The following is a 23,814-nucleotide window of genomic DNA, read 5'->3' as shown; positions in this document are numbered from 1 at the left end:
CCACCCGGAAGGAACCGGCGACCGCCGCCGCCACCCGGAAGGAACCAACGATCGCCGCCACCACCACACGCCACCAACAGCTGTTTGGAGCGCTACCCCAATGATCGTCGATCAGACGCAAGGTACGCAAAGCGGCGACATCGCAGCCGCCACCACCTAAGGTCTAGGACATGGCGCCACTTGATGGCAACGATGGCGATGATGATGACATCGATGCCTACATCAACACTGGCGCCTGCAGCCAAGATATATACATGCCTCCTGTGGATGAAGAAGCCTTCCGCACTTACGACGATCAACTTGTTCGTCCCACTACAGTCACACAGCGCCTGACCTTCACGGGTTTTTCTTTGCAAGACACTCCTCCGGAGGCTGGCAATCCAGCTCAAGTCAAGCCGGCTACCATTTTCAGCCCTAACACGCTGCATAAGACGATCGTCGGGGAGCCACCTAAATGAACCCCACCAGCATCCCAAGCAACCCCACCAGCCCCCAAGAAACCCCAGCAACACCCGAAACACCACCATCAGCACCACCAGCACCTGAAGCACCCCCAGCAGGTCAGGTGAAGAAGCCAAGGAAGAGAGGATCAAAGAATGGCGTATCTTCGAGCCAGCCTGTTCCTAAGAGGATCCGGGCCGACGACATGGTACCACCGACACCGGATGGCTTGCCCCGGTGTCATGAAGCTGGTAAACCGATACTGCCTAAGGACATGGAACACCTCGCAAGTGGACTAATGCTCCCTTTGCAGCACAAAATTCAATATCTAGAGAGCGTCCTTCTTAAAGACAAGGATCCAAATTATCCTGTGTTCACGGTCAAGGTGCCAGCAGACCCGAGCTTCGTCCAAGAAGATCCCGCGGATATCTTCTTCATAGCGTTCGAGGACGTCTTCAATCTATTTCAATGGAAACGGCTCGACTATAACTTGGTCCGCCTATACGCGATCAATCTTCAGATGAAGATCAACAGAGAGAGACCCCCCACATCGCGGTAGCGGATCCCTACTACATGCGCGATAGCCAGCTCGAGGACGGCTCAAGGACGCGGACCAAGGCGGTGCGGTACCTCCAGAGCTTCATGCTCATGAACAAAGAGAAGAACACCATTCTTCTGCCTGTCTTTCCTGAGTAAGTACACATCCGCTCACAACCGTCGTAACTTATGCTTTCTTATATATTTCTTCCATTGCCGATTATTTCCAACATTCCATTTAAATTGCATGTGTTGAGCAGGGACAAATACTGCACACTCGTCATCCTTTGCCCGAAGTGGTCACTAGCCAGTATTTCGACTCGTCGAATACGACGACGAAGAAAGACTACATGAGAATAAGGGGTGTTCTTGATGAGGCTATCCTTGGCTACTCCAAAAATGGAGACACCTTCGACAAGAAGGGGGAATTTATCAGGCCGGACACTAAAAAGCTTGGATTCAAGCATGTGCTCGACTTCCCTTGCATCAAGAAGCCAGCTGGCAGCATTAAGGAGGCCTTCTATGTCCTCCATCACCTTAAAGGGTTTGCCGCGGATGCAGAGATGATTTGTCTGCCACCTAGCCAGCGAGACCCCATTAAAATGGCGCGGGAGATCAACGATGCTGATCTTAGAGAAGACTTCCATCGCATCCAAATAAAGCTATCGGAAATTATCCATGAAGATGTATGCAATGGATCGGGGCTCTTACACCAACTCAGAGGGTTGTGTAAGAGGGATATCGAACAACGCCTACATAGGCAGGGTGATGGAAGGATGTGGACGACGAAGGACATGTACAAACCGTTCCCGGAGCCGGTGAAGAAGACGTCTCGTTGAACGAGGCCGGTGTGCCTACCATTAGTTTGAATCGATGGACAATGTGCACTGTTTTGTAAACTAAACTTTCTTAATTTGCTCGAAACGGTCGACGTTGTTGGAATTCAATTACTACTGTAGTCGTTGTCGTTGAACTTGATTACTTATGTGATACCGATGCTATATGTCTTTTAGGTTTATTATAATTTCCTTGCTTTAATTCTTGTGAATATGTATGCATGTAAACCCACTAATTCTTTCCATTGCATTATATACTAATATGCCTTGTGTCCATAGAGATGACGTACTACGTCGTGTTCGAGGGGCAGGTTCAAGAAGTCTACGAGGAGTGGGAGGACTGCAAGAAACAGGTGCACAACTTCAGCGGCAATTGCTACAAATGATACCCGACTAGACATGAGGCGGTTGCCAAGTGGAGGAACCACCAGTCGAACAAGAGGAAGATGAAGATGAAGACCTTCGTTGTGCTCTCGCTCTTGCTCACCATCGTCGCGGCGGGTCTCTATTTCATCCTAGTGTAGGCGGCGGCCGGTGTCACTTCATTTCTAGCTATCTCGAGATGTGATGAACTTAATTTGCATGGATTATGACTTATGAGTTGTATGGATGTATAACTCGATCGGGCTCTAAGTAATGTGATGATGATGTATAATGTTACTATATTATATATGTTATCTGTCTATATTATATCTGTATATAACCTGTATACTGTGTATAAAACCTGTATAATACACCAGGCAGCACAAAATCGAGTATACCTGTACATTATTCTGTGGCGCAGCAAAACTAAATTTAGTGGCGCACCTATTTCTGTGGCGCACACGGGCCGTATGTGCCACATAACTTCTTACTTATGTGGCGCACTCTCCCTGGTGCGCCACAAAAACCTTAATTCTATGGCGCACGGGCTGGTGCGCCACATAAACCTTACTTTTCTGGAGAAGTTTCTGTGGCGCACCGCCCATGCTCCACAGAATGTGGTTTTTGGTGCGCCACTAATGAGTCTTTTGCTACTAGTGTGTTGTGACACTCCTATGTACATTTTGGATGATGCTATGACACTCCTATGTGTATTTCCTACTTGCATTTCATTTTATGTGTATATTTCTTGTGCAAAGTTTCTGTGAAATTTATGTGAATTTGTTGTTGCCAAAGGGAGCGAAACAAACCAAGAAAAACAAATTGGGGCCTCTATGCCGAGGGCCTTGCCGTCCGCATAGACAAGGCATCGGACCAAATGGAAGGCCTATGCCGATGGCCTGGCCATCGGCGTAGAGATGGGATATACCAAATAGCGCAGGCTATGCCAAGGGGCAGGCCGTCGGCGTAGAGGTTGCTATGCCGAACACCATGCCGTCGGCGTAGGGGCAGGGTAGGGCTCGCCCGCATCCAGCTGTGCGCGCCACATGGAAGGATATGTCGAGGGGTAGGCCATCAGCGTAGACGCCAACATCGGTCAAACGGATGGCGCCGCTAGCCAGCCTACGCCAAGGGGTAGAGCCGGCCATCGCCCCTACGCCGAGGCCCGCGTGGTCTCCGCCGAGGCTGACCTTTGCCGAGAGTTTACGCCGACAGCAGCCCTCGGCGTAGGATATACTGATGGCCTCTCACGTCTACGCCGAGTGCCCGCGGCCGTCGGCATCTTCACCGATCCTGTAGTGATTTTGGAGGAGGGTTGGAGATGTTCTAAGATCTTCCTGAATGCAGAAAAAGACTCCGGGTATCAAACAGCTCCGGTGTGTGCATAGCCAGGCTCGATGTAATCCATTGCGATTAGGCTGTCAAACGGGGCGGGATGCAAGTTTGATATTTACACTACCGCTGCATTAAATTTCATATGTAAAAATATCAGATCTGATTCCAGATCTGATTCAATTTCAAGGATAGACTAAATGGTAACAATCAAATTCTGATGGACTTCGGGGAAAATTTTAGATAGTGCCGATTATTGTTGTTAAAAAGTAGATTTTTTCGCACCCGGTGCAAGCACTTTTGTTTACACTACCGCTGCATTAAATCTGCTCCAATCCCTTTCTCCATTTGCTCTAATTTTTTTATTTGCGGGACGTGGAACACCTGTTTGCGGGACGCCGCGTTGCCACCATAATTGCGATGCACGGATGCATGCACGTGATACGCCGAGTCACGCACGTAGGGCGCGACGTGGCCGTGCATCGAGCCAACAGGGCTTCATGATTGTGCGCGTGCATCCACGTGGAAACAAGGGTAACAACGCATGGATTGTTGTCGGCCGGAGGACTTGGACTGCTCTTGACCAGCGTCAACATCCAATCAGTTCGAGTCGAGCCGTAGAAAGTTTTGCTCGTCAGCTTAACACAACGGGTTGCCTCTCTCGCGCGGCTATAAATACCAGCCGTAAGCTCCACTTCTGAACACAACACAGGCAAATAGCAGCCATGGAGATGAAGAGATGCACGGCCGCCATCCTGCTGATTCTTTCGCTCGAGGCCCTCGTCTCCGGGCGCCTCGCCGGTGCCGTCGCTGACGACGGCGTCGACACCATTCGCCTTCCGAGCCATGGTTAGATAGCATCTAGATACATTTAAATTTTAACAAATTTTAAACATGTTCTATGGGATGGAGGGATCAGTAGTATGGATTAGAGTAGCTGATGAACTATTTGCAGCTCATACGTGTACACGTTGCAGGTCTTGCTGATGAAATAGTAACGGCGGAGGCTGTGGAGACGGTTGGCGAGAAGAGCGTCGCCGACGAGGATCCGAGCCCGCCGTGGAAGTGCTGCGACCTGTCTCGGTGCACCAGGTCGATGCCGCCGAGCTGCTCCTGCCTGGACAAAGTGAAGAAGTGCGCTAAAGCCTGCAAGAACTGCGAGAAGGCCATCGGAGCCAACGGCGCTTCTACCCGCTACATCTGCCGCGACACCTACGGCAAGGTCGCCCCACCGTGCACCAACAAGACGGTCTCCGACGACGTCCGCCGCCTCTCCTCCTGCAGGGAGGAGACAGCCAGCAAGAAGAACGTCGCCGACGGCGACGAGGATCCGAGCCCGCCGTGGAAGTGCTGCGACTTGCCTCGGTGCACCAGGTCGATCCCGCCGACCTGCCAGTGCCTGGACAAGGTGAAGAAGTGCGCGAAAACCTGCAAGAAATGCGAGAAGGCCGTCGGGTCCAACGACGCTTCTTCCAGCTACTACTGCCTCGACACATACAGCAAGCCCGGGCCCCCGTGCCCGAAGACCATCACCGCCGGCGTCCGCCGCGGTTACTATAGTAGCCATGCCCGCGGCCTGCTTGCTGCAGCCGTACATGGCCATGGTGATGGAAAAAAATAAAGTTAGCCGGCCAGCCGGTGTCCTAAACTCGTAGGGCGCCCAGAGAGCGTACTGAGTACGCAGTACGCACTGTAGTAGCTAGGCACGTACCCATGTACGTGGTGTTCACCTTGTGGTCGTTTGTTTGGTTTTGATTTTTTCTGTTTTCGTTTGTTGTGGTGTAACGTTAAGGCTACTTTGTTTCATGGTCTGTCAGCATCGACGAATAAGATATAAGATATATGTGGTGCCAGTGCCAGTTTTGTCGATGTTGGAGACTTCGAGATCCACCTAGCTAATCAGAATAATACTCTAGTGGTTCTATTTGTGGTAGTAAGATAAGTTTTTTTTTTAATCTATAAGATAAGTTGTGGCTGCGTTGTGAAGCATGCATTGCATGCATGCATGATACATCGACCAAGTTACATTGTTTCCATCTATCCTAATTTGCAGCCACTACTTTAGTCCGGTTGGTAACGGGTTTTAGTCTCGGTTGCGCAAACAGAATTAATTATGTGAGAGTAAAGGTCCCCATTTTAGTCGTGGTTGCTTACGAATCGCGACTAAAGGTCTATCCACGTAGGCGGTAGACGCTCGTTGGGGCGGAGGACCTTTAGTCGCGGTTGGCCAGACCAACCGGGACTAAAGGTCCCCGCAGGTTTAGGGTTTTTACCCCCTTAAATCTTTTTTTTTTGTTTTGTTCTAATTCTTTTATATTTTATTTTGTGTTTCATTTTTAATTTCAAAGAAGTTTCAGTACACATATTCTATGCTACTATATACACGTTACACGTTGATGCATATGATTATACAATTTGAAACAAGTTTGAAATTTCAAACAAGAACAATTCAAGAGGCATATATAATATTCAGTCTCGGGTGACCATATACAACTTCAAACATGTTTCCATATACAATTTATCGCATTACAAGTTCGTCGTCCTCGTAATAGTGTTCTCCAGTAGGATGGAGGACTTCCTCATCAAAAATCCTCATCAAAAATCCTGCCAATTCCTCTTGAATTGGTCGGAAGCGAGCTTCTGGATTAAGCTTCTTCCACAAGACATTCCTGCGCAAGTTCATATCCTGAGCCAAACATAGTATTCACATAGATTGGTGTGTCCCCGGATGAACTCACAAACATAGTATTCACATAGATTGGTTCTCGGTGGCTGAGTATCCACATTAGCTAACCTTCTAAATGTTAGCTCATCTTTGAATTCACCGGTTATGTCTTCTTTGAACCGTTTTCAAACCCTACAGGGCAAAGAAATTAAATAAACAAGGGAGTTATTAGTTACTTGATATCAGAAATGAAGAAAAGAGGCCGATATAGTGCGCAAATGATTGAAAATAATTACTTTTGCAGCATTAATCTTATACCGATCCAATGCTTTGCTTCCATATTCAGAGAGTCCATGACGAGAACTCTGGAGTTGTCAAATTCGGTTATTAGCAGAATCCAGTGGAACCTGTGGACACGTTAAATGCACAATCATGCATAACTCATCGATTAGACATAACATGCATGGAGTAAACAAAAGAGAATGTGCAGAAGACAGAAAAACTCACCCAAAATGGTAAGGAAATAGAATTTGACTTTTGAGTTCCTGCTTTGTAAGAAACCGATACAAGTCTTTCTCCACGTCTTGGGGTATCTTTCTAACACATATCCATTAATGATATGTGGGTCAATGAATCCAACATGATCAAGGATGTTCTTTCTTTTGCATTCCCCAAGCTTCATTCTGCATAATAGCGTACACAACAATATAGTTAGGACAATATAGTGCAGACAATGAACGAGATGAGGTGGAGATTTATAGAAATAAATCACTTGCAGAACGTAGCAACTCAGGATAGATTTGTCGAGCTCGCGCAGATTGAACAACTGGAACAATTCACTCATATGAACTTGTACACGGTACTGTTTTAAGTGATGCTCCTCTCTAACTTCCGCATAAGTATATTCTTTGCCGGCCTTATTGTTTATGAAATCCTTGTACCAGCGTAGCAGACTTCACATATGTGTTGGTAGACTCGCTTCCTGCGCAGGCTCGATGAGAGGCCCATTCAGCACATATGTAAATGCCACCTCACTTATTGGCGCATCCTCAAGGCCTAACAATGCAGGAAGAGTCATACCGAACTCGACCGCTCTTTCTTTGGCCGCCATTACAGTCATTCCATGTGCGCTAGCAGCTGCTATGATAGCGGGATCCAATAGTTACATGTCCTTATCCATATCGGCTCTGAAGGACGATGTAACGGAAGGACCGGCTTCCACTATGAGCGGGAGGATCGATTGTTTTTTCTGTTCCCCGAGCTGGGAAACTTGTTTCCCGCATTTTTTTCTTGCTTCTTTCTTCTCCGTCGCCATGGCTTCATCCAATAATGCTACTTGCCTACGAAATTCACGTCCATAGTCATCTTGCTGATTCTGCGAGATTTGGGACGGTGTCGTCAAAAAATCCTTAGCCCACTTCTTTTGCTTCTCAGTATATACCGGCTTGGGCTCATGCTCTTCTTTCGCCTTGACTTCCGCCTTCCATTTCTCATGGTAAGCAGCCGCGGCCACGTCGGTTTCATTGATGGCAATGGTACCCTTGTGGTCTTAGGTACATAAGGATCTGGGTTAATAGTCTAGGAGGGGGTTGCCTTGCTGTCGTTCGTAACCCCCTGCTTCTGCTTCTTCGCCGGAGGTGGACTAGGTGGCGGCGTACCCGCCGGAGGTGGACTGGGGGCGGCGGCTACTTACCCGCCGGAGGTGGATTGGGGGGCGGCGTCGGCTGACGTGAAGGAGGTGTAGGTGGACCACCACCCCAACCACCACCACCGGATGGGGGTGGACTTGTTGGGTGATTCCTCGGGGTCGGTGGCCTTGGCGCCTCCCCTGGAAACTTGATGTACTTCTTTTCCATAGAATGAATTGTGCTTGACATCTCGAAGTCTTTTCTCCCCTTCGGGTGTAGCATGGTCAATCTCCAGGTCCTCGCACCCTTGGACTATGTCTTCCACCGTGACACGAGCATAGCCATCTGCAATGGGGTTGTTGTGGTGGAGTGCTCCAGGTGTCGAGGGTACTCCTCGGCAATGCCCTTCGATTGGGGCTTAGGGTTAGCGGAATCCTGTAAGCTGACACGAGACATCGGGTCACAGACAAGCGGGGAGAGCGATTTACCCAGGTTCTGGGCCTTCGATGAGGTAAAACCCTTATGTCCTGCCAGTATGTTCTTGATTATGATGATAATGGGTTACAATGGGTTGCGAATAGTTTGGCTGAGATCTCGTCGAGAGGCTAAGTACTGCGGCGACCTAGCTCTAGATTTTCTGGTGGCTAAGGCTGCTATGATTGATTGTGTCCCTCGGCAGCCCCTCTCCTGGCCTTTATATAGGAGGCCAGGTCTCAAGAGGTCTAACCGAGTACGATTAGGTTTACAATAGTTTTAGATCTAATCTTTCCTTGTTCGGCCGCTTCCTTGCCTTGCCCGTCAAGGATTCTTCTGGTGCGCCGTCCAGGTGGCCCATCTTGCCTCCAGGTGCCTTCATGGGCCTCCAATTAATCAATACAGGATAGGGCAATGTCGGTTACCCGAAGGGTAATGCCCACGTCGGTAGCCCCCGAGTGTCTAGCCGAACATTGTTCGAGTAGAGACTGAAGAATGTCTTCTGTTGATGTTCTTCTCCTTGATTTTCCTTGTTCATCTTGAATCAACATCGTCCTTTTTATCTGGTGCGCGTCAGCGCTCCCGATGGGAGTAGCACCCGAGTCTAGGTACGGATGCTTCAATCCGTGCGTAGACTCAAGTTGTGCCACTCAAACATTCTTCTCTGCCGAAGTTTTCTTCAGGTCTTCATAGGTCATCCGATATATTTTCCATTTGCAAGGGATAATGAGTAATGTGCCCAACTTTTGTTGGTTAACTACCGATGGCAAAACAACGTTACTCTACACAGAATCAAGTCCCCGCGCATGATCCTGGAGCCCAAAAAATTTTGTCGGGTACGCGCCCAGCACTCCCGATGGGAGTAGCCCCCGAGTCTGGGCACAGGTGCTTGCAACTGGGCGTAGACTTGAGCTAAGCAATCATCTTTTTCTTCATCTTTTTCTTTGAGTCCTCAATATATCGGGTGCGCGTCAGCGCTCCCGATGGGAGTAGCCCCCGAGTCTAAGCGCAAATGCTTCGCAATCTGTGCATAGACTCAAGTTCACCATCCAATAGCTTTTTATTCCTTCGAGTGCTCCAGGCATTCTTTATGACATCATTGATGACGTTTTATCGATGTCTTGATTTTTACTGACAAGACGTGACCCGCTGGGCCCATTCTCTCTCTGTCTGGTCCTATTTTCAAGCAATTTCCGCCCTCTGCGCACAGTTACCAAGGTGTCTCCTCGATTCTCGCAACCATCAATTGGGAAAAGGTCCGCTTGATAGACTGGCATCAACGACACGTGCCCACGCAACTCTTCTCCTCTTAAGATCTCCGAAGGGCAAGAAATCCCTAATCTTTTCCCACATCTGCCTTTGCCTTTCTTCTTCCTTCCGCAACTGCTGCACCGCCACCACTGTTTCTCCAATCTTCCCCAGATCTAGACAATGGTGAAGAAGAAGAACGTAACTGCCGCCGACAGCTATACGACCGGTGGTGCCGCCGCCAAATCTTCCTCCACTCTTCCAAAGAAGAGTTCTTCAGATGCTCCTTCCTCAGCTCCGGCGCCGCCGGCGCCGCCAGGCTCAATAGCCAAGCCAGGAGATTGGCTGGCGTCCTCCATCACGAAACGTGATGAGAAGAGATCTCGAAGCCTTGGATTAGTCTCCCCTGACGAGGGGAACGTGATACTTCCAGGTGCGATTTCTCGGCCCAATCCCCCAGCTGGTTTTACCGTGGTGTTCTTATCATTCCTATATCGGGGTCTTTCGCTTCCTGCCCATGAGTTTCTTCTTCGTCTTCTACGGACTTATGAAATCCAACTGTGGCAACTTACTCCCAACTCGATCCTTCACGTTGCTGTGTTTATCACTCTCTGTGAAGCATTTTTTGGCATTGAGCCTCATTTTGGATTGTGGAAGAAAATCTTCTATGTTAAGAGGTATAGCAGTAGCAATGGGTCCTTCGTCATTGGAGGCGTGGGGTTCGTGGCTCGCTCGGAGGTTAACTATTTCAGTTTCCCGATGAGAGAGTCTGTGCAAGGATGGAGACTGAAATGGTTTTATGTCAAAGACTCTGTGACAACCGAGTCCTAGCTCCCTTGCTTTGCCGATGTCCTTGAGGCTAAGCCGAAGGATTCCTGGAAGAACATTCTTTCTCCTGACAAAAGGGTAGCTGCCGATGAACTATTCACTAAATTCCTCCGGATCAAAGAAGCCGATGGACAAACTATGATTGGTACAGAGGTAGCAGCGGTGTTCCTGAAGCGTCGGGTCCAGCCAGTCATGGCGAGAGTTCGACCAATGTGGTTGTATACGGGTGCAAAAGATGAAACCAGGATCAATGTCGCTGAACTGTCGAAAAAGGAGCTGCTCGATGAAGTCCGTCGTCTTACTCTCTTCAGTCAAGAGGACTCGATCCCATTGATATCGTCCTATACTCCTCTCGACGTCAACCATCCACCGTCAGAGGTAATTCTCTTCCTCATACTCTTATTATGCTGCTTTCGCTTAGTCGACATATTTTCCATTGTTCTTATTTGCTCCTTTGTTCGGCAGGTTCCCGTAGTTTCTGGAAACTTACAAGATTCACCAAATGACAATTCTGAAGGAAGAGGCTCCTCAGTCCCCGTTGATTTTCGTACTGCCGAACATGTAGACCCAGATGATGAATATGATGACCCGATAGATTCAGAAGCTGCCCATGCCAACCTTCCTTCCTCAGCCGATGATGCTTGCAACAGCGAGGGATCAGTGCGTGATGATGACGCTGATCATGATGCCTTTATTGATGCAGCTGTGGAGGAGGCCAGGGCTTCACCTGCGAAGAGATCGACTGGCGGCTTTGCCGATGAAGACGACCTCTTCGACATGTAAGCATCTTTTTCCGTGAAGCCGCATAGTGTCCGTTTACTCCTTGCATTCCTTTCATAACTTTTTGTCAATCACAGTGACGAAGGTTTTGTCGAGCCGCCGGCTAAGAAGGCCAAATCCGGGGCTGTTCTGCCGGACGTCGCTGCTTCTGAAGCGTCGGTTCCTAAAGCAGCCCCCGCGGCCCAGGTATCAACAGCCTCCTCCCTTTCTAAAGGGAAAGATGCTCCTTCAACTGCTGCCACCAGGACTCCTCCTTCTGTAAGTCCCTTTCGATTGCAACACGAACCTTTCTGGTGTGTACCTTGCCTAATAATTTTTCATTGAATTTCTCTTTTTTTTTCTTTAGGACCTGCGAGGAGTTATCTCCTCTTTGGAGGCCTTCGCTTCCCAATTCACTTCTCTGGAGGCAGAGAAGGTTCGGCTGCAGAAGGAGGTCAAATCTTCCTCCTCGAAGTTGGATGGTGCGGTCAAGATAGCTGCCGAGGCCCGCCAAGAAGTCGACTCCCTGAAGGAGGAGCTGGGCAAGCTAAAGGAGAAGTTGAAGGAGGAAGAAGCGACCAGGCTGGCTGCCGAAGCTTGGGCGGCTGAAAAGGATGAACTCCTTCGTTAGTCTTCCTTGGCTTTACTTGGTAATCTCCTTTGTGCTCCTCTGTCAAATATCGCACTTATGGGTTCGGCCTTTTATCAATGATCTTTCTCATTTTTCTCCTGCAGAAACCGCCAACATTCCTGCCGACACCTTGGACAAAATTCCAAACAACTCTCCGGCCAACGGCCTGTCGATGACTCTCGCCTCCCATCAGCTCACGCGGGAGCTTTTTGAGAAGGGAAAGGGTGCCATGGCGCGGATACACTTGATGATCTTCCCCAAGATCAGTCAAGATAAAACTCTGGGGCAGTTGATCGACGCCTTCGCGGTTGACACCAAGGAGGTTATCGAGATATTCAAACGTACTTCGCATACCTATGGTGCCGTCCTTGCCTTCCAACTTATGATGGGTCACGGCTTTAAGGCCGATATTGAAGAAATGTCCAAGGAACTGCCGAAGGAGAAGGATGGGCGGTTTGTTGATTTGAGCACCTTTAAGGCGTCAGCCGTTAGATGTGCACGCCAGCTCCTCGAGTTGGTTTCATCAAGGAATGCATCGACAGGCCCTAGTTTATCAACTCAGACCCAAGCCCTGTGATTTTTTGTAGCAGACTTTTCTTTTGATTCGATGTGAAACATTGTCTTGCTTGGATAACCTTTGGTTGTAATAAACTTTTGTGCTAGCAATGTTGCTAGCACACTCTTTGTTATAATCTTGTCACTTGCATTCTCCCGATGGGAGTATCTTCCGATGTTGGTGTGAATCGGTCTGTCATGCTTTTTGACGCTGTTTATTGCAGGTGTTCCCCGTGCCTGCATCTGTCGAAGATTCTTCGGGTGCCCTTTCTGAAGATGATTGGATCCAACGTATGAAGGATCGGATCACACAGTTAGAGAAGGATCTGCGCAGCACCTATGCCTTGGCTGCTATCATCAAGAAGAAGGGTGAGATTGCGGCTGATGTGGAGCGCTACGCCCTTACTGAACTTCATAAAGCCAACGAAAGTTTAAACTGTAAGTTCCCTGACCCTTGCATTCATTGTTCTTTCGCCAAAACCATATTTGCCTGATCTTCCGTCAATTGCCTTGCCAGTCATATCTTTGAATCGTGCTGAAGAGAACAAGCGGGTCCACGAGCGCGTACACGCATTAACCCAGTTGTCGTCAGCCGAAGAGATTTTTTGGCGGGAGCAGTCGAAAGCTTCGGCTGTTGCACATTTTCAGGATCGGGTCCAACAGGTCCACCATTTCTTCGACAAATGCTACAAAGCCCTGAGGGTGGTTTGGAGGATAATGTTTCCCTTGAACAGAGTTCCCCCCATGCTATTAACTCTGATGTCGGAGTTTGGGAATACCAAGAAGATTCGGGACTTGGTGCGAGCTCAGGTCTTTGCAGGGGCCAGGTTTACGCTTGCTCTTGTCCTTGCGCGTTATCCTTCAGCGAGTTTACTGTCTATTGCCAACGCAACTGGTGACTTGGAGACGCTGTATCCGAAGGTTTTGCTACCTGCCAATATGATTGTCGACAAGCTGGAGAAGGATTCGAAGGCACCTGAAGAAAAAGACACTCCGCAAGGGTGATTTCAGGAATTAAGGTTGTTTGTATAGATGTTTTGGTTACTTTATCCAAGTGTTAGGATTGTTTTATCCGGGGTTTATTATTTGGTAGATACATGTATATGTATTTTTACCATGTTGATGCCGTTGGCAAATTTTGAAGGAGCAAATCTTAATTGCTCGTTTAGTCGTGTATGTATTTGTTGGTCGGCAAATCTTTTGAGTGATCAGCTCGTGTTGCGGGTTTTGCTAATCCCGTTGTATGCGCAACTTTGCCTTCAACCGATGTATGCTTCGATAGTCACTCCCGAATATTTCGGGTGTAATGACTGCCGGTGAACCCGTTGCTCTTTGATATTTCCGTAAGTAAAAATATCGAACGTGGGTTGTATTGATGTGTACTTCCGGACTCTTGCTATTTACGGTGCTCGTAGAGGCATCTATAGCAGAGAGAAGGGTTAATGTCCTTGTTTATGTTGCATCCTGTGGCACTCGTAGAGGCATTTTTTCGAAGCATGATCCTTTGCCGCGTACTATGTCGTACCATCGTTCACCACGGAGCGTGGGCAAGGTTTACAGAGATGCGGTTTAGGCGCTCCGATCAACTGCAATGCTTTTCAAGGGATCAAAACTTAAGTTTTTATTAATAATAATAAAAAGCGAAACTATAGGGCGAAAAAGGGGAGAGCCCTGTTTGAGAAGGAAACTAAACACTAGTAAATTGCTTAAATATTGAAGGGGTTCTTCTCATCTTCTTTCTTGGTCACCGTGTTGGTGTTTTTCAAAGCGTCGTCGACTTCGCCAGGGGCCTGGGCAGCGATCGTCAATGTCTTGCTGCCTCCTATATCTTCTGCACCATCAACTACCGAAGCCTTGGCTGCCGAAGCTTGGTCTGCCGAAGTTTGTGTTGCCGGAGCTTCAAGGGCGAGGTTGGCTGACTTCTTCTTTGATCCTCTAACGAGTTCTTCTTCCTTAATACTGCGTGACGATGTCTTTGACGGAAGGTCAACAATTTCCTGCCTCAGGCCAAACTTAGCAGCAATCCTCTGAAAGTCCCGATCACAATTGTCCGAGCGTGAGAAACTTCCATAGACTGTAATGTTTGTCCCGTTGTTCCCAGGCATTTTCAGCTTGAGGTGTGCGTACTGCGGTACAGCCATGAACTTGGCATAAGCTGGTCTCCAGAGTATAGCGTGATACTGCGACTCCCAGTTCACGACTTCGAACTCGATCTTTTCCTTCCTGAAATTGTCGGGTTTGCCAAAGACGACGTTCAGGTAAGCTTTGCCAAGAGAGTACGCCGGTGAAGTAGGGAGGATCCCATGGAAGCGGGTGTCCGATTCTTCTAGCATTCTCATGGTAATCCCCATACTCTTGATTGTGTCAAGGAATATCAGATTGAGTCCACTTTCACCGTCCATGAAGACTTTGCTCATCTTGAATCCACCTACCTGCGCTTCGACCACTAGGGCAGCGTGTCCTGGCTTTGGTATAGTCATCGGGTGATCCGCTCGGCTGAACGTGATGTTCTGAGACGACCACTCGACATACTCAGGGATGTTTGCCATGATGCTTTCTGCCAGGTTGATTTCTCGAGTGAGCTTCTTCATTTTTCTCCTTGAAATACCTGTCCTGTGGATCATACTCACCTGCCCACGTGGTGGTGGAAATTCCTCGTTGGGTTGATGAGGTTGAGCCTGCTGGACCTGGTGTTGTGGTGGAGGTGGTGGTGGTAGCTGTTGCTGGCCTGCCTGCTGGATGAGTTTGTGCATATCAATGAACTGCCGACAGTCCCTGAGCAGGTGACTGGACTTTGTTTTACCGTCCTTGGAATCGGTATACGAGTGCAAGTAACAAGGAGCGTTGATCTTCTCAGTGTAGGGCAGTTCGGGAGTTCTCTGTTGCCGCGGTTTATAATTGCCACGGTTCCCAGAGTTGTTCCGATTACCATCATGTCGATCATCTCGCCTGTCGTCATACCAATCGTCCTGCCGATCAGAATACCCTGTGGCAACCAGGTTGTTTTCGTCATAGCTGCGGTTCTTCCTCCTCTTGTTACGATCCCTTCGACCACCCGAGTCATGCTTCGGCTGATCATCGTCTTCGTCATCACTGCGCTGTCGCGGCTTTCGAACGTTGTCCTCGACATCTGCCCAGCTGTTGGCGATTTCCATTAACTTGGTTATGGTCTTCGGCTTCTTGCGTCCGAGTTCTTCTATGTAGCTTTCACGTCGGATGCCATCGCTGAAGGCGTCGATTGCTCTGTCGACAGATACGTCTTCTGCAGCGTTCAGGAGTTTGGTGAATCTCCCGATGTATGAGCGCATCGATTCCTTCTGCTTTTGCTGGCAATGCCGTAATTCTTCGATCCCGACGGGCCTTTTGTACGTTGCTTGGAAGTTGGCAACGAAAGCCTCTACTAGATCGTCCCATGATTTGATGGAACCCTTCGGCAGACCTCTTAACCAGGCTCGTGCTGAGTCCTTCAGGTAGAGCTGCAGGCACTGCATTGCTGCTATATGGTTCCCCTTTTGTAGAATCACGGTCTGCAGTTAGTCGTCTATCCAGGACCTCGGCTCCTGCTGCCCATCATATTTGGCAGCATCAGTAGGGGTGGGTTTGAACTTCCTAGGTGGCATTGCTTCTCGAATTTTGTAACTTAAACAATCGGCTCCCCTAAGCTCGCTGTCGTTCTCCTGACTCTCATCCGAAGAATCGCTGTCGTGCTCCTCCTTGGCGGCGCGTCGCCGCCTTGCTTTGTCGATCCTGCTCTGGGTAATTTCATCTCGAGCATCTCTCGCATGATGTTTTGAGCCACTAGCTTGCAACGTGGTCTTGTCCTTTCTCGGGACCAGATTGTCACCCAATATCGCGAGACTTTCTAGGGCACCCCGATGGGCTTGAGCCATGGAACCTTCAGGGCGCTGATTGACGAGGTATGCGGCGAGGTTGGCGGTTGCTCCCGCGACGGTCTTTGGTCGTGGCATGCCCGCGGTGTCTGTGGTCATGAAGGACTTGGTCAAATTTGACGTTATTTCTCTGGCATCGTCTTCCGAGAGCCTGGACATTCTTGATCGATGTTTGCCTCCCCCGTGAGTACTTCGAGAGGCGCTTCCTTGCGAGCCCCTTCGTCGCTCGCTGGATCGGTCTGCCGCAGATAGGCTTCTCTCGAGGGTGGCTTGTTCCTTGGATAGTCGCTCCCGATTTTTCTCCAATATGGAGCGGTAAGCATTGAGAGTGCCAACCGTGGTTCCTGCCGGAAGTGGCGTGTTGTTAAGCACGGCTGCCTTGGCTGCTGCCCACTCCTCCTCTGCGATGGTGTGGTCGCTGTTATTGTTGCTGGCGCTGTTCTCAAAACTAGCTCGCCTGCTGGACCGGGGGGTGCGATCCCCGTCTCCCCTGTTAGCAACATAAACTTGGTGGGGCGCCGCTCTTCGGGTGTCTCCTTGGGCGATGTTGTCTATGCTGTCCTCTCCCGATGAATAATGGGCATTGCAGATGAATGGTGTGTCGCTCGATCCCAACCCGTGCCTGGTATCACAGTTCATGCAGTAGTACGAGGTTAATTCTGAGGATGCGGGGTCGTCGGATCCGACCGACATGGAGGATGCTGAACGGGGAGTCGAAGGCGCGGTCGGCGGGCTCGTCAGGCCAGCCGAAAGGTCGAGTGATGACGACGCGCTTGGGCTCGTCGATCCGGAGATGGGTGATTCCAGTAGCTGAAGGATTCCTTCCGAGTTGATGTTGTAGTGGACGCTTCCGAAGGTCATCTCCATGTTGCCTTGCAGATCGGAAAAGGTCGAGCGAGACGAATCGCTGTGCGGGGTGAATTCATAGGAGCCGAAACGAATCGGGCTTCCCAGATGAGGTGATGATGGTGTTGATGAAGCTGCTGATGACATGACGGGCTCCGCCGATGTCCGATCTTGTGCCGACAGGGTTCCCACAGACAGCGCCAATTGTCAAGGGTACTCCTCGGCAATGCCCTCCGATTGGGGCTTAGGGTTAGCGGAATCCTGTAAGCTGACACGAGACATCGGTTCACAGACAAGCGGGGAGAGCGATTTACCCAGGTTCGGGGCCCTCGATGAGGTAAAACCCTTACGTCCTGCCTGTCTGTTCTTGATTATGATGATAATGGGTTACAATGGGGTGCCGAATAGTTCGGCTGAGATCTCGTCGAGAGGCTAAGTACTTCGGCGACCTAGCTCTAGATTTTCTGGTGGCTAAGGCTGCTATGATTGATTGTGTCCCTCGGCAGCCCCTCTCCTGGCCTTTATATAGGAGGCCAGGTCTCAAGAGGTCTAACCGAGTATGATTAGGTTTACAATAGTTTTAGATCTAATCTTTCCTTGTTCGGCTGCTTCCTTGCCTTGCCCGTCAAGGATTCTTCTGGTGCGCCGTCCAGGTGGCCCATCTTGCCTCCAGGTGTCTTCATGGGCCTCCAATTAATCAATACAGGATAGGGCAATTTCGGTTACCCGAAGGGTAATGCCCACGTCACCAGGTGTACAAGGTAAAGCGCTGCCGATCGCTACATTCATGGAAATGTTCCCCATTGGATAATGCAGCTCACATTCTTTCATCTCCTTTACATCGTCCACGGGGTAGTGAGGCTCCGGTGCACGAATCTCGATCGTCGGTGCATTAGCACCAGCCGGGGCCTCCATGGAAGCCATGCTGCTTCTGCGTTGCTGGCCCTTCCGATCGTTTGTCTTTTACAATTTTCGGCACCATCTGCTTCAACTCAAATAGTTCCACTTCCATCCTCCCCATACGATCTGCATCCCGTTCCGTCTTTCTCTTACGGCTTTTGTAACTGTACATGGGTCATTATCCTGGGGAACCCTACTTTCCATGGAATGGCGCCTTTGCCTCGTACACCTCCTAGGTGTTCCGGATTCCCGAGGGCTACTGTCAGCGCGTCGTTCTCTCTGTTGAACTTGATGTTCCCCTCTTGAGCTTCGGCCATTGCTTTAATAAGGGCGGCGGTGGGAGTAAACACTTTCTTCCGGTGAACACACCTCCCTATCTCCGGGTCTAGCGATCCCCCATGCCCGTACCACTAGCTTTTGGCCCGTGGGTCCCATCCCTCTCTACCTAGAGGGATTCCTCGCGCCCTCAGGTCGTTCTCCATCTTCACCCACTTAGGCTCCGAAGTGCGGTATCCTCCTGGCCCCATAATATGATAGTACTCTTTCTTAGCCGCATTTGCCCTATTTCTTTCCGATATGGCCTTGAAAAAATCTGATTGCTTCTGCTTCACAAATTCAAGCCAAACATCTTTCAGTTTCTCATAATGTCCTTTGAAATCCGGAGTCTTCTTCTGCGAGACAAAGTCACAGGCTAAATTTTTCTTGTAGTTCCGGAATGCTTCGGCCATCTTCATAAGAGAGAACTCTTTGACTAGCCTCCTCCTCTCACGTCCACCCGGAACCACGTTACCCTCTTCATCGTGTTTGTTGAATTCCGGAGGCAGAATGAAATGTTCCATAAGTTTTCTCCAACAATCCTTTTTCATTCTCTTGCTGACAAAACTGAAACCAACACATGCCTTGATTGGCTCATTCCATTCCTTGAGGGTGATCGGGATGTTGTCTCTAACAACCACTCCGCATTGGTTGATGAACTTTGTATAGTGCTTTTTGGGCTCCCACGGCCTGCCTCGTTCATCGACAACATCGATGGTCAATGTTTCTCCTTGTTTCATTGTCTGGGTTTTGCCACGCGGCTTTGTACTCGATTTTTTCGATGATCCGGAGGGCTAAAAAAGAAAGAGAGTTGCGTTAATACATATTTATTCAAATCAGTAAATTTGTATCACTAGAGGCTCAATGTATATATATACCTCGCTAGAGGTGGTTGCTAATTGCAATTCTAGATCGTCGTTTCTCGTTTGCCCTCCGGAGGCAAACATTTCAACAATGTCCATTCCTTTATCATCACCTTGTCGACCTTCACCTTCACCGTCAAGGTTCAGATAAGAAGAGACATCGTCTTTTTCATCTTCTTCCGGCACATAAGGAATATCGCCGTTTATGATGGCGGTTATATGTGCTTCAGCATCCGGATCATAGCTTTCCAAAATCGGGTCTCTATCGTCCTCCATATGTCACTCATGAAGACATGTAGTAAAAACTAATTAAGTAAAGAAACCTAATCTGTAAAAACTAATTGTATAAACATTAGTGTGGCGCGTGAGGATGCACGTGGTGGCGGAACTACTCCGAATGGTGGCGAAAGGGGGGCGGTGTGGCTACTCCGAATGGTGGCGAAAGGGGGGGCGGTGGCGGTGGCGAGGAGGACACGTATAGGGATCGAAAGGACGGCGAGGAGGGGCACACGTATACGGAGAGGGTGGCGAGGGGCGGCGAGGACCCTAACCCTAAACCCTATACACCATATACGATCGAAAGGGCGGCAGCTAGCGTTCGGCGCTGTTCGATGCAATCGGCGGCGTTCGAGGCGATCGACGGATGACGACGGTGTCGACAGGGGCGGCGGCAATGCACGGCGGCGGTCGACGACGCGCGCTCGCCGCCCCCTACGTATACGCGCGGGGTCGTCGGTGTGTTTCTCTCTCTCCTCTCTCTGTCCTAAAATCTTAAAAATAAAAATAATATATCAAAAAATTCAGAAAAATAAAAATAATTCATTTCAAAATAAGAAAAATACAAATAATTTATCAAAAAAATTAGAAAAATTCATTTCTTCCCGCCTCCTGTCTTTCACGGGCTTGTAGGAAAGAATTGCCGAGGCGCAACTTCAGAAGATCCCGTACGACGTGTACACCAACGACATCTTCGACAAGCTGGGCCATGGGAGATTTTCCAACCATTTCCCCAACACTGTTAGAGGAGATGGAGTCTTTCAAGAGCTTGCAGAAATTTTTTTCCCGAGGCGCAACTTCCGAAGATGCCGTAGAGCGTGTGCACCAACAACATCTTCGAGAAGCTGCGCCACGGGAGATTTTACAACCTTTTCCCTAACACTGTTAGAGGAGATGGAGTCTTTCACGGGCTTGCAGGAAAATTTTCCCGACGCGCAACTTCCAAAGATGCCGTAGGGCGTGTGCACCAACGACATCTTCGAGAAGCTACGCCACAGGAGATTTTCCAACCCTTTCCCCAACACTGTTAGAGGAGATGGAGTCTTTCAAGGGCTTGCAGGAAAATTTTCCCGAGGCGTATCGATGCTAGGTTGGCTTGTTGGTCTGCTTTCCAAGGCGTATAGATGCTCGTTTTATAGGCACGAGGCCGCTTCTGTTTAGTCTTGTTCCTCCGACAGGGCGTCGTGCGCCACATGCTTTATCTCATCGAGCAGTGCGTCCACCCACGCGTCCTTATCCCGCCGACAGCTTTAGTCCCGGTTGCACCCACCAACCGGGACTAAAGCTTAGCCAGACGTCCTTATCCAACCGACAGTTTTTTTAGATGAGACAAAAACCACCTTTAGTCCCGGTTGCACCCACCAGCCGGGACTAAAGGTTAGATGACCAGCTCTGGATTCCTCTTCTTCCCGCCATTTCTTCCCGCCTCTGTCTTCCCGCCTCCTATCTTCCCGCCCACATTTTTTCCCGCCATTTCTCACTATATATATATGTAGCCCGACTTGGCCAACATTATCACATCTATACAATCTCTCATCACTCTCATGGCTTCCACCGTGCCCACCCTAACCTACCAGCAGGTGGAGGAGCTTTGCGTCCCGAACTACCCTTTGCCACCGGGCTACCGCGTCCCCGCCGGCTGGAGCCTAAGCACCGAAGGTGTGCCGGTCCCTCCCGTCCCTCAGGGTACTGCACGCCGGGCGACCATCACGAACCACTACTACCTCGACCTCACGCCGGAGCAGCGGATGAATCCCCGCTGGCATCCTGATAACCCACAAGTATAGGGGATCGCGGCAGTCTTCGAGGGAAGTAAAACCCAAATTTATTGATTCGACACAAGGGGAGGTAAAGAATACTTACAAGCCTTAACAACTGAGTTGTCAATTCAGCTGCACCTGGAAAAGCACTAGTAACAGGGGTGATGTGAAAGCATCAGTAATATGAGAGCAGTAGTAACAGTAACACAGAAGCAGTAGCAATAACACAGAGGCAATGGCACCAGAAAATAGTTAATACTACTTCCAATGACATATAGAACGAGTATATAATGATGAGAGATGGACCGGGGTTCCCAGCGATCTACACTAGTGGTAACTCTCCAATAACAAGTGACAAGTGTTGGGTGAACAAATTACAGTTGGGCAATTGATAGGATTGATAAAGCATTAAGATAGAACATCAATTCATTAATCATGTAGGCATGTTTTCCATATATAGTCGTACGTGCTCGCAATGAGAAACTTGCACAACATCTTTTGTCCTACCAGCCGGTGGGAGCCGGGCCTCAAGGGAATCTACTGGATATTAAGGTACTCCTTTTAATAGAGCACCGGAGCAAAGCATTAACACTCTGTGAAAACATGTGATCCTCACATCACCGCCATCCCCTCCGGTTGTCCCGATTTCTGTCACTTCGGGGCCTTTGGTTCCGGACAGTGACATGTGCATACAACTTGTAGATACAATCTAAGCAATAATTATAGAGCTTAAATCTAAGATCATGCCACTCGGGCCCTAGTGACAAGCATTAAGCATAACAAGATTGCAGCAACAATAACTTCACAAACTTTATAGATAGACTAATCATAATGTATCATCCATCGGATCCCAACAAACACAACACCGATTACATCAGATGAATCTCAATCATGTAAGGCAGCTCATGAGACCATTGTATTGAAGTACATGGAGGAGAGAATACCAACTAGCTACTGCTAGAACCCGTAGTCCATGGGGGAACTACTCACGGAGCATGATGGAGGCGGTGGCGTCGATGGAGATGGCTTCCGGGGGCACTTCCCCGTCCCGGCAGGGTGCCGGAACAGAGACTTCTGTCCCCCGAATTGGAGTTTCGCGATGGCGGCGGCGCCCCTGGAGTCTTTCTGGAGTTTCATCAAAAGGTATCGCGTTTTTAGGTCGAAAGGGCTTATATAGGCGAAGAGACGGCGCAGGAGGGGCACCAGGTTAATCAACGGGGGTATAACTATGGGGACCTTTAAACTTACAGCGGTGGTTGAACTTTATGTCTTAATAATTGCTATATTTGCTCATACCTATGGCCTTAGGATCAATCACTAGGGGTGTATTTGCGCATATTCATGGCTACACCTATCTATGGCTCCTCCCTACAAGAAACAATAGAAATACTATCTTTATGCTTCACTAATTATGACAACCACACAAATGAAGTAACAATTTGGTAGAACACTTACTTCCTTGAGTTAGTCCACTCCAATTCACTTCATCTCATATTACTTTACTGCACTTCACTTATCTTGCATTTTACTCATTGCATTTTAATTTCAGCACTTGTAGCTTTATAGTATAAACCTCTTCACACACGCACCATAACTCCTAGCTTTGCATAGAAGACCATATAAGTAGGTTATAGGGCTTTAGAGAATAGATAGTTTACTTTCAGCTCCTCGTGGGTTCGACACTCAAATACTTATCGAATTGTACTGCGGTGATCCACTGCACTTGGGGGTTATCATCGGTCTATGCTCTATCCATTCGGAGGGAGGAAGCGAATTAATGATGACCGCCATAAGGAGCCCCAACAACTGTTTGACAAAACGAGCATATGGGGGTGCTAAGGCTGGTTTGGTTTTGCCAAAACAGAAGAATTGATTGTTTCGGGGGTATGTTGATCAAATTTTCTTGTCCTAGGCCTTATGGATAAAATTCTTCAGTAATTGGCAAAAAAAAAAATCATGTCCCGTCCGAATGCTTCATAGCTCCACCGGTGCTAACATGTCATTAACGACTTCATGGTGTCACTTAGTTAGCAACCAGCTTCGCTGCTACAAGATGTATGTCTTCGAGGAACATCCATATCTTAATGAATTTGAGTTATTTGTTTTAGAAAGGAGGTAAATCTTGTTGAACATAGATGGGCTGCAGCCCAATAAGGCAGCCCATGTAGTCTACAATTCCTAAAATCTTAAGGTCCATCACGTTGGCAGCTTGGGACAGCCATTGGGGGACAAAGTTTAGTCCCACATTGCTAGTTGGGAGTGAGTTGGAGTGGTATATAAAGGCTGCTCTTCTAGTCTTTCCAAGTGAGTGAGAATAGAAGGAGCCCTCGCGCACTCCTCCTCCGCCCGCCCCGCCTCGGCACGTCACGCACGCACGTCGCGTTTCGTGACTCGATTTCGAGTTCGAGACACACTCAAGGAAGCCTAAATTTTTGCTTTCTACACGTGGCAACGCGGTCGGGTCGGCTCTCCTCCCAGGCTATACAAGGAGACATATCAGATCTGAAGAATACAACTCTCATAACTCTCTAGTCCATCTCTCTCACGAAGTTCCTTCTGTTGCGCTACTCTCTAGTCTTCCCCATCTCGGCGACTGCGTGCACAGCCGTCCGGGAGAGTAGGCCTCCGAAACCCCGTCCGTTGAGATCCTGCACCGGGAGACGGACG

At 49.0% G+C, this 23,814-nt stretch overlaps 1 protein-coding gene across 1 annotated transcript; it reads left to right on the top strand.

The window, feature by feature from the left end:
- Nucleotides 1-4,201: 4,201 nt before the first annotated feature.
- LOC127340971 (Bowman-Birk type bran trypsin inhibitor) lies at nt 4,202-5,378 on the top strand. Its single transcript, XM_051366741.2, has 2 exons — nt 4,202-4,358; nt 4,487-5,378. The coding sequence occupies exons 1-2, from the start codon at nt 4,235-4,237 to the stop codon at nt 5,128-5,130; spliced, it is 768 nt and encodes a 255-aa protein (XP_051222701.1). The 5' UTR covers nt 4,202-4,234; the 3' UTR covers nt 5,131-5,378.
- Nucleotides 5,379-23,814: the final 18,436 nt, after the last annotated feature.

The sequence above is a fragment of the Lolium perenne genome, chromosome 3, assembly GCF_019359855.2.
Source record: "Lolium perenne isolate Kyuss_39 chromosome 3, Kyuss_2.0, whole genome shotgun sequence".
Classification (NCBI taxonomy): Eukaryota; Viridiplantae; Streptophyta; class Magnoliopsida; order Poales; family Poaceae; genus Lolium; species Lolium perenne.
This window is presented reverse-complemented; position numbering and strand designations above follow the sequence as displayed.